Source organism: Ascidiella aspersa, chromosome 8, assembly GCF_963924565.1.
Source record: "Ascidiella aspersa chromosome 8, kaAscAspe10.2, whole genome shotgun sequence".
Classification (NCBI taxonomy): domain Eukaryota; kingdom Metazoa; phylum Chordata; class Ascidiacea; order Phlebobranchia; family Ascidiidae; genus Ascidiella; species Ascidiella aspersa.
The window spans coordinates 16,353,092-16,365,495 of record NC_139454.1 but is presented as its reverse complement, the minus strand read 5'-3'; the positions used below and the strand labels follow the sequence as shown (position 1 = coordinate 16,365,495).

At 35.7% G+C, this 12,404-nt stretch overlaps 1 protein-coding gene across 1 annotated transcript; it reads left to right on the top strand.

The window, feature by feature from the left end:
* Positions 1 to 3,273: 3,273 nt before the first annotated feature.
* LOC146136337 (uncharacterized) lies at positions 3,274 to 10,024 on the top strand. The gene is made up of 6 exons (XM_083396208.1): positions 3,274 to 3,295; positions 4,556 to 4,759; positions 6,045 to 6,147; positions 7,717 to 7,859; positions 9,360 to 9,532; positions 9,830 to 10,024. The coding sequence occupies exons 1-6, from the start codon at positions 3,274 to 3,276 to the stop codon at positions 10,022 to 10,024; spliced, it is 840 nt and encodes a 279-aa protein (XP_083252334.1).
* Positions 10,025 to 12,404: the final 2,380 nt, after the last annotated feature.

Sequence of the window (12,404 nt, the reverse complement as noted above, 5' to 3'; positions counted from 1 at the left end):
TGGAGATGCGACAATGCAATAAGCAACGCTGATTGTCTTACTAGAGGAAGGTTGGAAACATGCACATCTCATGAGGTAGGCTATGAGGTAGTTATCGTAATGCATAACGTTTTGAGAGATGATTCACAAATTTATGTCGTAATGCACCGGTTTCGGTCAGGGTGTCACTTCTAGTGCTCAAGGATGCCGGGAGATATTGTAAATTATTTTGGATTCCAAGTTTTGCTCTATTAGTAAGCTTCTTGATAAATTATAGTGTACGTTTAGAGCGCAATAAATCATGAAAGTTTTTCAACAGTGTGCACGTGATGTGCGATGATTCAATCACGTTTATTTTACCTGGGTCTTTTACACAGCAAACACCTAGATGGTAAAAAAATTAAAAAACTTATACCGCAATACTAAGAATTGTCTATATATTTTTCAAATATTAAATAAAATTATAAAAATGATGAAGAATATTTATATTCAACATTCATATTCATATTTGCAATAAAATGAGAAAAAATGTTTGATCTAAGATTTCAACTAACAAATTCGGGTTGCGCAATAGGGATATAAAACTTTCTATAAGTTCAGAATTTGTAATCCTAGCAACATCCGGCCAAAATGATTCGATACTGCTCACTCCCCCAGTTGGACCTATCTTTTTATACAGACATTTGTCACACCTTTACAACGATACCACATTTGCGATAAACTATTCTTGTATAAGTGGTCCAATCGGCCATAATAGATCTTAATATATCGGGCCGTTAACATTTTACATAAATATAGAGCATTGTTAGTATTGTGGTAAACAGTTTTTCTCTAAATTTTTTTACAATATATGTGCTAACATTGGGTGCTGTACAGCTACATTCGTTTATTTTGACGTAACAGTAGTAAACACTAGGAGGTATTCCGCGAACTATAGTTTCTATATAGGGTGCCACAAGCAAATACGGTTGAAAACCACTGTCGTATATTAGGGTGCATTACAACAGGCAGCAAACCTGATATTCTATACTGCAAACCTTAACCACATCCAAGCACTTCAAAACAAATCAATAAGAATAATTACGAACACCCACATTACAACGCCAATCAAACCTATTTACAATAGACTCGCCATACTCCAAATTCACCAGTTAGTAGAATTATAAATCTTTAAGTTCATGTATAAATTTGAAAAACAAGGCTTACCTTTAGTTTTCAATTCATATTTTTGTCAAACTTCCAACATCCACGGTCATAACACAAGGCAAAATAAATCAAAAAACTATTTCCATCCCCAAATTAAAACCGATGCAGGGAAAATAAGCTTAAAATTTGTTGAAGTTTATCTATGGAAACTCATACCAAACACGGCCAAACAACTACCATACAAAAAATTTGTTTCCTTTATAAAATATGACTTTCTTAATAATTAAACTTCGTAAAAACACATTGTGAGCACGTGTGTTGTCATGGAAACCTGCGCAAGTTAAAAAAATCCTATGCGACAAGCAAATTTTGTTTAATGTTGCTTCTTTCTCCTTATTTCGTAATATTGAGCCTGCTATAATTATTGTTGTGTTTTATCGAAAATCTTTTGTTTGTCATGTTTTCTTTGGTATTTTCTTTTTCTCTATAGTTTTGTGTTTCTTTGCAGTACCCGTACCCGTATACATTATACAATATATCATGTTTTAAGGGGTGGCTGACTTGGTGACCTTCGGGTCTTTCGTCACCCTGCACGATTATTTCTTCGTTTCTTTGAATTTGTTTTCCCAAATCACTACAAAACGTGCAAATAAAATATCTATCTACGGTATCTATCTATCTCGGTCGATCCCGTGCGTAACATACTGCTCAAAACAAAAACAAATGAATTTAAGGAGATGGCGACGAAACATAAACGCGAAGCAATGATGTTCCACTCAACTGGCGGACCTCGGTCGGCTTCCAAACCTTCAATGTATTAAACGCACGCCTAAAAAACTGTTAAGTTTACAGAACAAAAATAGTTATAATAAAAAAAATAAATTATCGTGTGCTATCGTTGCATTCCACAATATTTTAATGTATTAAACTGCAATAACTGAACTTAAATAATTGTCTACTTTCATAATTACTATAATAATAAATAATTAAAAGGGCACATAAGCCACCTAAACAGTTAAGTTCAAAACCCGCTTGGACAAAACTGTTATTTTAGAAAGTGCATTTAGACGCACAAAATTTTGAATTTTAAAAAAGACAAAAACATAAGAAAAACCCAAATAGGATTCGCACAGAACAAAACAAGCTGTCTTTAGATAAATAAAACGCGCAAATATAGATTTTGTACATGGCCACGTGAAAACAGCTTACATGTCCGCCGTTCCGGAAGTAATTGTTTTACCAGGACGCCGTTCTAGACAGTTATGACTTTGTAGGTAAAAAAAAATCGTTTAACTATATATAGCTGTGCATTTAAAACAGACATTTCTAGGTTTCTTAAATTAATTTTATGTTATATCTTTACAGGACACATGTCAGTCGGTGCTGCGTCAGGAAAACGGTATGACATTTATTTCGAAACAGTGCAAGCAAACACAAGCCTGTCACAACAGTTTAAATGACGTGAGCATGGTTATGGGTTGATAAGCTGCATGGCCAAATGTTTTGCACCGAAGATTCAGTATTGTTTTATATTACGGTAAAATTCGGAAAATTGTGAGCGAAATGAATTAAAAAGAAAAAAAAAGTCTATATTGACATTTATATAAAATAAGGTTATTCAATAAAGCTTCAGGTTTTTTTTATTTTACAGTTTTTTAAACCAATAACTGCATTGTTTGCCGATATTTTAAACAATTTAATCATATTCTTTTGTAATTAATTTAAACTTTTGCACGTATCGTTTGTAACTGGATTAAGTTTTGGTATTCCAAAGTTAAAAAGTCTACAAAAAATTGGTCAAAGCAAAACAACATTTTTTTAAACTTTAGCAAAATAAAAATGTTAAAAAAAGTGTGACTTGGGCTGTTTAAGGTAGATCAAGTGTGGCTTCTCTAGTGAGAAAACTTACAAGCCTTCAAAAGATTGTTATAGTTAAGTGCTTTAGACCACTTGCAAAAAAAGTTAAAAATTACAGCTGTATATTAGGATTCTTAAGTTAATTAACAGGTCCCAAAATATGCAGCCTGTGGGTCAAATCCCAATTAATTTTTGTCCAATAAAATCTTTCAGAATGAAAAACGTTGCAATACTCAAAGCGACAATTCATTATGTACTTGTTGCTGCAACACCGATTCATGTAACACTGGAATGTTGGATTGTTTTGATCAAGGTAAGCGGGCGGATCGAGGTGTGAACGTATTTCAGTCAAGGGCGAAATAGAACAGAACATCATTTCGTTTGTTTTTTAATTTCATTTGCTTTCGTAAATGTTTAAAAAAAAAAACTTCTTACTAAGTTTAAAACCTTTTACAAAAGATGTACGACACTATACGTCGATTATGTGTGGGGTTGTGAAGGGGTATATAGACTTTTCCGGTAATAAAATGCTTACAGGTAGTATTATTGCCTGATAGGTGCGTTTGATTTAATTGTATTAATGAAATATATTTAGGCAACAGGCCGTGGCTTCCCACAAATTATTTCTATGCCACCTTTTACTTTACGCATATAATTTTTTTCTTTCAATAATATAGGAACATAACTTCAAAAGGTGAACTTAATATTATAAAAAAATCCCCTGTTTCATAAATTTGTCTTCCAACAGCTCCTATCAAAAAGGTGCTATTGTTATTTGGTGTTTCCAATACGTCCAGTCTACTTGTAAGCCCACTTCCGAGTTTATAATTTTATACTCAATCAATGCCAGCTTTTGTCAATATCGCAAAACTATTGCAAAAGATGGAACCAAACATCGCCATATCTTTGGAAAATGGCCGTTTTTGATGTCCAACGTTTTTATAAACATCTGCCTCTTTTAGGTTTTTTACCCTCTGTGATATTTATTTTACGCCCTAAAGTAAACATTGGTTTACAATACTTTATAAATGTTGTTTACGTTAAAGAATGTTAGTTTTAGGTTTAGTGTGATATATTTACATTGACAAGTCAAACGTTCCGACTCCTCCTTAAAGCTGCTTGTTGGAGCTTTGCAGTAGTAGTGATGTATTGTTTCGCCTAAAACATTTTTACCAAGACATTTTTTGAAACATAAAGTGGTTGAATGATGTCTTAAAGCAGAAATTATTTGTTTTCATAAAAATACGCTTAGTTGGACTGGAGATGGCGAGCCAGATATAAGATTTGTGTCTAACGTCTTTAATTTCAAAAAGTAATTTTTATCAAAACATGTATTGATCGTTATAAAGTGATCGTTTCTACCGTTAAAAAGGTATAAATGGCGACGTTTTATGTCAATGCGTATAATAAAAAACGGCATTCTACAGCACTAACATTCTACAGCACTGGAATTGTCAAAACACTGCCAATCCACCCTTTGTTCAAATATTGCTAAAAGGTAAACTCTGTTAAAAATCCCCCTCGAGAAGTTTCGTATCTAATATTTTAAATAAGTGTCTGTTATTGTTTTCAGATATTTTAGGCACGCAATCTTGCCCCATCATCCGTTCGACTTTACCCCACGGTAAAATGGAATGCTCGGAAGATTCGAACAAACCAGGGAGCGTTTGTCAATTTCAATGCACGGAAGACAAGTATGAAGTTTATCCCAACGCCAGCGAAAGATTGGAGTGTCTCCCTACTGGCCAGTGGAGTAAGCCAGAGCCTTGCTGCGCTCGTAAGTGTTCATTTGATGTATATTAATTAATTGCCGCTTTATTTTGCAATTGCACCACAAAACTAGTAGAGACAAATCTTGTTGACCAGACAAATTGTTTAAAAAAATTTGGTTTCCTCTCTATTCAATGCTAAAGCTATATTTCGAGTTGTGGGAATATTATAGCAACATATGTAAAAACAAATGTGTCGTTCAAAGTCCAGTGATAGATGGGGAATATAAGGAAGTTCTAACATCACTGCAGTTTATACTATCGCCATAACAGTGGCTATTGGTTCTTAACCATAGGTTTGTCTAATAGAAGTAGTTTAGTTTTTTAGTGGACTGACAAATAAAATTGTTTCAATTTGCTTACCTTAATTGTAACTTTATAGGCCCGCGAAAAAAATGTGGTTGTTCGAATGTACCTCAAATATACGTATACGAAGTTTTAAATACAAATTTTTAATATATAATTCCAGACATCTTTCGTACTATTATTTGGACTGATTGCGTACAACTCAGTTTGTAATGATGGTTTGAAATGATTTAATGATTTGAGTTATTGTTTAGCGTACTTTGTTTCTTGTTTTAAAATTAATGGGCCCCGCCATATTTTCAAGTAAGCGATATGTACTAACCAATAAGTGGAGAATCTCTTTTTATAAATAATCATAGTTAAAGTTACAAATTTCATAGTGGGAGGCTGGCATTTGTCACTTTGCATTATGAAATGTATAAATTAATTGCTATTGGAAAACGTGGCGAATAAACACTTATATATGAGTTATATTCCTAAAAACGAAATTTGGTTTTATTTTTGACAGATCTGGGCCTCCGACAAATGTCTTATTACGTGTGTATAAAACAATAACGCAACCAAGTATTTTCGGTAGGCTACCCCTTTTTTGCAGTTAACAAACAATCTGTTTGATTGCTGTGCACATAAACGTTGTCATCTACCAAAACAACACCGATTAGTCCATTTATCATAATGTAAATGCTTCAGGTTTCTCTTTTTTTTGTAAATTGCTACTGGCAAATTAGAGAATGCTGTATATTTAATGTTTTAATTTATTCTATGTACTGTTTTTTTTTTTTTAGCAAAACTCTGTATATTAGAAATATAGCATTTTTTTATCTTTAAGGAATATAGGCCTATGTTGACATTTTTCGCATTTCTTGGAAACCCGACCTTAACATTTTAGATTATAATTTTTGTAAATCGAATATAGGAAATTGTGTCTAGCAATTAACAGAAACAATTCAATTTGCCCAATAAATCACACTTACTTTGTATTTGCAGTACCTTGCCCACCATACGTCTTGTTTGATGTCCTAGTAATGATTCACGCGTCAAGCAACAAAACTTTTATGGAGATCGCTAAAGTCGGTAGGATGGGATACAGGTAAATCTCCCATAGGCAAACCAAGATCCATTAAGTCTCAGATCATATAGTTTGTGTAGACAAGGGGTCACAAATATCAAACTATTGCCTGTAACATATTGTCACTAAAAATATAAAATACCGATGGAATGTAGGGGGATGCATATCCAAATAAAACAATGCTGGATTTTGTAAACTGAACGAAATCATTACGAAGATACGTATAGCTTTAAGAAAGTTTTATGAAAAAAACTTATATCCGCCTCACGACGGTCTATTCTTATATAGTTAGAGTTTGGTCGCTCCTGGTGTAGACCTAAGGCTCTACGTGTTTTGAACGAAATTGGAGGCTATGATCTGAGGCGGATCCAAGGAGGACATGGTCACGCTCCCTACAAACTTTTTTTTTACCTATTTTTAACTGGGTAAATTTCGCGACTTTTGATAACGTTTCTTATACGTTTTACCCAATTTTTTTAACCCAAAGCCGTCGTACGTCTTATAACACCATCTAAAATAAAGCATTTGGCAACTTAAACAATATAAAGACGATTTTGTCGCTTTGTGTGCATCTACAGCACCTTTTTATAAAGTTTTTGTATGAAAAGTAAAACCTCTTCAATTAAAACTTCAACAAAATAAGCGAACTCTGTAGATATTTATTTATGATAAAGTGCGAGATCCGCGCCTGGCTAGAATGCATGACTTATGTAACGAATGCAGAAAGTAGAGTAAATCTTTACCATAAGACTTCGTAACACAATAAAAAACGTGAATAGTTCAATTTTATTATGCATAGATGCTTTTTTCGGGACCCTCTAAATCAGGGATGTCCAGCGCGGGCCGCATTGCGGGGCCCGCCTGATACTTGCGTGCGGCCCACCACTTATTCTCACGTTCAGTAGCCTTTATTCAAAAAAATTATTTCGACTATCGTTTTTGATAAAGGCCTAATCTCATATGTTTTTCTGAGACTCTAATTGAATCTAATGCAGCATTTTAACAGCCATCGAACGCTTGTGCACCCATCATTGCTAAGCAAGGTGTGTGTTTTTCCGAGTGTGTGTTTTTGCGGACCGATTTAAGGAAAATATATCAGCCTAAAGGTGTCGTACCATGGCATGATATGGCATGTAAATTCAATTTGTCGCGCTTTCTGACATTCACTTGCATATTTGCGCACAAGTTCACTCTCGAAGAGAGGATGTTTATAAGTGAAATTCTTTTATGACGTTTTATGTCACGAAATGACGTAGCTTATGACGCCACCTCTTTAATTTAATGGGTTTTGCGGCCCATCTAAATTTCTAAAGTGGCACATTGCGGCCCATTCAGTTAAAAGGTTGGACATCCCTGTTTTAAATCCTTGATTAAAGTATCCCTAACTTTCCAGCAACTCTCCTTGCCATTCGGAACGACGTAGAGTTGTGCATTGCATTGCATTAAAGCCGAGCGTTGTTGATTGTTTTGTTTGCAGTCAACGACACCGCATTTTAAACGAACCGAAATTTTGCCAGAATGCATAAATTCGTTTAGTTTACATACACAAAAGGGATGCTTTTGGGCCTAGCGTTTTCTTTTTTAATGCAGCAATTTAATTGTATCACCGGAGATTGGAAACATGTACGCCCATATGGAGTTTAGCGGAAACGTCCACGATATTGGCATCATCACGTTTAACGACACTCTAACCGCTACGTTTTCCTTTGAACGGGAACCCTATATGAACACAGGTAATAGCCTAGGTCAATGGTTCTTAATCCGTGGAACCGCAGCACCCTGGGGGGCCATTTCCAACGCTCAAGGGTGCCAAGAGATGTTTGTGAATCTGATTTTTGCTCAACTCTTACAAATTTTTTTTTTGTAAAGATTATAGTTGCATAAATTCAATTATAACTTTCTATATTTTGTAGAGTTTATGGGTATTGTTCCAGTTCCGTTTATTTAGCGACATTCTATAGTGAATTACCTACGGAAAAATCTTGTAGGGGTGCCGCAATCTATTCATTATTTCTGAGGGGTGCCGCTAGCCATAAAAGCTTAAGAAACACTGGCCTAATATCAAAATATGTCAAAATGATTCATTTAAACATCAAGTGATCAGCCTAATAATGAATCTCAAAGCCAAAAAGGACGAATAAACGGACATCATCTTGATAAAGACGGTTTTGACCAGGGAGTCGAACCGGAACCAAACCGGAACTTTATGAACCGGTTTTGGGTCAATTTTTTCCGAACCGTAACCGAACCTGAACCGGTGTTTATAAGATTTTAGGGAGCCGAACCGGAACTGAACCGAATAATTTGAAAGTACCTGAACCTTAACCGAACCCGAACCTGTAAATAAAAGCGGTTCGCTCCTGCATGACGTCACAACCTCTATTTTACAGAGTCAAGTTACGCCATGTTTGAAATTTTATGAAAAAAAATATGAATATTGAATGAAAAAATCGTTCATTTTTTATTTTTAGATATTTCAATAATGGTTGCTGTAAGTCACTTAGATTAAATGAATTACAATTCAAACATTATTCTCTACATTTATCGACCCACGTTTTGAGATTTAACGCAAATTATATTGTATCCGAACCGGAACTTAATGAACTGGTTTTGAAATCACGATGTTCGAACCGGAACTGAACCGGAACTTTTAAATTCCTCCGAACCGAAACCGGAACTGAACCGTATTCCTAAAAAATCCTTGAACCCGAACCGAACCTGAACCGGAAAAGTCAAACGGTTCGACTCCCTGGTTTTGATACGCACTTGTATCATCATATCGAACGTCTTTTAACTAATCTAGCGATCAAATGTACAAATCATTTTTTACTATCGCGCTTTGTGGGTATCCTTTGCTGCAATCTCCTTAAATGTGTATGGAACCGTTCGGCGCCCCACTTGTTCGTTTTGACACAATAATGTTCTTTAGGCTAGTTTTGGTAACATCAAAATATAAAACAATATGTGATGTCATATTTTAAACTTGATATGGATGGATCAGCATCCGGGAAAACGGATTTGTCCTTAACCGTATTTATAATTTCTAAATAGATTTCTAAATATGACATTATAGCCAAGAGCGCTACGAAAAGGGTGGACAATGACACATTGTGGTTTACAAAAGTGACCAGCAATCAGAGAAATAATTGCTAGCTGTTTGGCTTTAAAGAAACAATAAGTAACCAAAAACTTGCCAGTGTTGGTCCAATAATAAACATTTTATTCCATTACAGCGGACGGCAAGGTAAACATCGGCAACGCGATGAACTGGGCGCTTGACAACATGATGGGCCCTGGCACCGGGGATCGAGCCCGAGTCCGCGATATTTTGCTCATTGGAACCGACAGCGCTTCGGATGATGACGTCACTGAAGCTGTTAGAAATTGGAAAGGGAGAGAAGCTCTGGTAAAAAAATACCAATAAACATTAGAGAACTAAGTTTACGTCGAAATAATGATATACAGCCACAGGTAGCATTCACACCCCAGCAAAAATAATTATGACAAATTAGTACTAAACAACCCTTACCGGCTTGCCACAGAATTTTTAAAAGGTCGATCGCAAGTGCATACCTGTTTATTATTTGTACAACGAAAGGTAGATAGTATGGTATTGTAAAAAAAAAAGCTCAGCGCTCTAATTAGGAAAAAAATAAAATTAAAAACGTAAATAAAACCGCGTTTTTCAACATTTGTCCATCAGATTTATATCATGGTTTTCCCCAACGATGATGGAAAATTTCATCAGTACGACAAGCTTTTGGAAATCACTCAAAACCCCAATCACATATACTACTTCGAGCCCGGAAAACTCGACTCGACAAAGAAGATATTTGACGACACCATCAAGCATTTTTGCTCCAATATTTGCAATCACGTTCTCCACGACCACGAATAAATGCAATTAAGCTCCAAGTGCCAATAAAACATGCACACACACACACACACATATGTGTGTTAACAACTGAAATCTAGCTCTTCCCAAGCTTCTTTTTTGACCAACGACTACGGCTTGCGTATCATTAGTACACCGAAAGCCATTGCAGACTCACCGAACCTGTGGATCTATGATGCAAGCAGGGCAGGCTAGAAGTTGTTTTTCTAGCCGGCCCTGCTTGCATCACAGATCAACAGGTTCGGTGAGTCTTCAATGGCTTTCGGTGTACTAAATTATAAGTGTTCAGGTTTTAATATAGCAAAGGCTCAATGTCGTTTCACTTAATGCGATAATATGAACAACATTTCGCCTATATTGGTTTCGTAAGTCCCTTAAAAAGTGTTATATCAGAATAATTACTTTGTATATTTTACACCAGTGTTTCTTAACCTTTTATATCTGCGCTCATCTGTGTATGTGTAACAATAAAAATGTATGTTTGATTATTTTTGTTGGCTTGCGGCGGATTTAGCAAACCTTTTGTGGCGCACCGGCTGGAAAACGCGGTCTCACAATTCTTTACATTGTTATGTAGGAGAAACCATTCTAAAACAATACTTTTTAACCAGGGTTCGATCGAACCCTTGGGGTTCGACGCAGCTGTTTCAAGAGTTCGGCGAGAACGTCTTCTGAAATATAAATGCCGCTATTTTAAGCTAAATTCGAAACTCTTTTATGCGCCAAGATGTCATGCAACGTTATAAATTGAAAGTTCTAATTTAACCTGTATAAATTCAAGTTTATAATTTGACTATGCCCAGTTTCAGCTGCTAGGGGGGAGAAACGAATACTGATCGAAAATTTGAGGTTCGACAAACGCTTGCCGAATAACATAGGGGTTCGACAGGTTACCAAAGGTTAAGAACCACTGGTCTAAACTTTAATGATCTATTGTGACTTGTTTTAAGCTATATTTCGGCAATCAAAAGGGTTAAAAACCTGCGCATTCTTAAACGAAGGTTCGTGAACCGCTGTATTTTACCAATCGTTTCAAGATATGCCAGCCTACAAAACAGTGGTTCTAAAATTGAAATCTACGTGTAAAGGGTACCGCGAATGTAAGGCATAAATGCCACGACGACGGATGGCAAAACAACAACGCCTGGCAATCTAAACCATATGCTGACAGTTAGTTTGGCGGTTTAGAACCTGGTCATGCGTTTAAATTTATTTTGCCCGGTTACGTCTTATTCCGTCATAGATATCATTTTGCATTTTAATATTTTGTTGCTACATAGGTCGTATGGTGTGTGCCCTTAGTATACCCTAGTATGGGGATGGCGAACCTTTTCATCGCGCGGGCCACAAACACGACCTTAAACTGTACAAGGTGCTCAAGTGGGTCATATTTTAATTATATGCTAATTTTAAGAGAAACTTCTGCTGCGTCGCTATAGGTGTTATTGTCTGGGTTGATAATTCAAGGTTTTCGGTCAATTTCCAAATTCGGATTCGAAAGAATATTAAGAACCAAAATAGTTAACAAATGCTGTACCATTTTTTATGCGATTACACAAGTTCAACAGAAAGCTTTTCAGCATGGTTTAACCAGGATTTTCAGAATTTCTATTGTCTGCGAGCTCTTAATTTTTCTCCCTTTTGCTACCCTTTTCGTTTTTTAGCCATTTTAACAAAGTGCCTAACTCTTGATATCCCGTTACCATTAATATGAGAAATATAACGGTCAACTTTTCGTTTTTACAGTAGCCATGCTTTAAAAAGGGTCGAATTTAAAGGTCGATGTGCCAATCAACAACTATATTTTAATTAATAAAATCTACATCACGGATCAATAAACGATGGCCTTTTACGGCCACCACGGCCACCTGGGAATACTTTCCGGCATATGGCCGTAATAAAGCTAAAACGCGTCATTAATATTATAAGTAGAAAGGTTTAATGCAAACACGATAATAGTTTTTGCATAAAATGCTGTATACAAATTAATAAGCTGGAGAGAAAATTCTTCTCGGACAACGATTAGATGTCTGCTCACCGGAAAATAAATAAGTCGTATTTGTGCGTGTTGCGTATCTAAATAATCTGTGTTTAGCATACAAAAGTCTGTTGACAGTATAAGCCTGCAACAAAAAAACAATTGTCGGGAAATTAGGTGGTTGCATTTTTTGTCAAACGGTCTTCCGAAAACTATAAAGTAAAAGTACATACAACCAATTTTTAGTTCAATCCAATGAGAAAAATAAACTAAATCGCAGTTCCAGAAATAAAGACAAGGTTCGTCGCCCGCTGGGCACAACCAAATATTTTGGTGTCGGTGCCTTATTAGAACGTTAGCACATCTTAAACTATTAAGCACCTCATTGTATGTTGTAAGGATTCT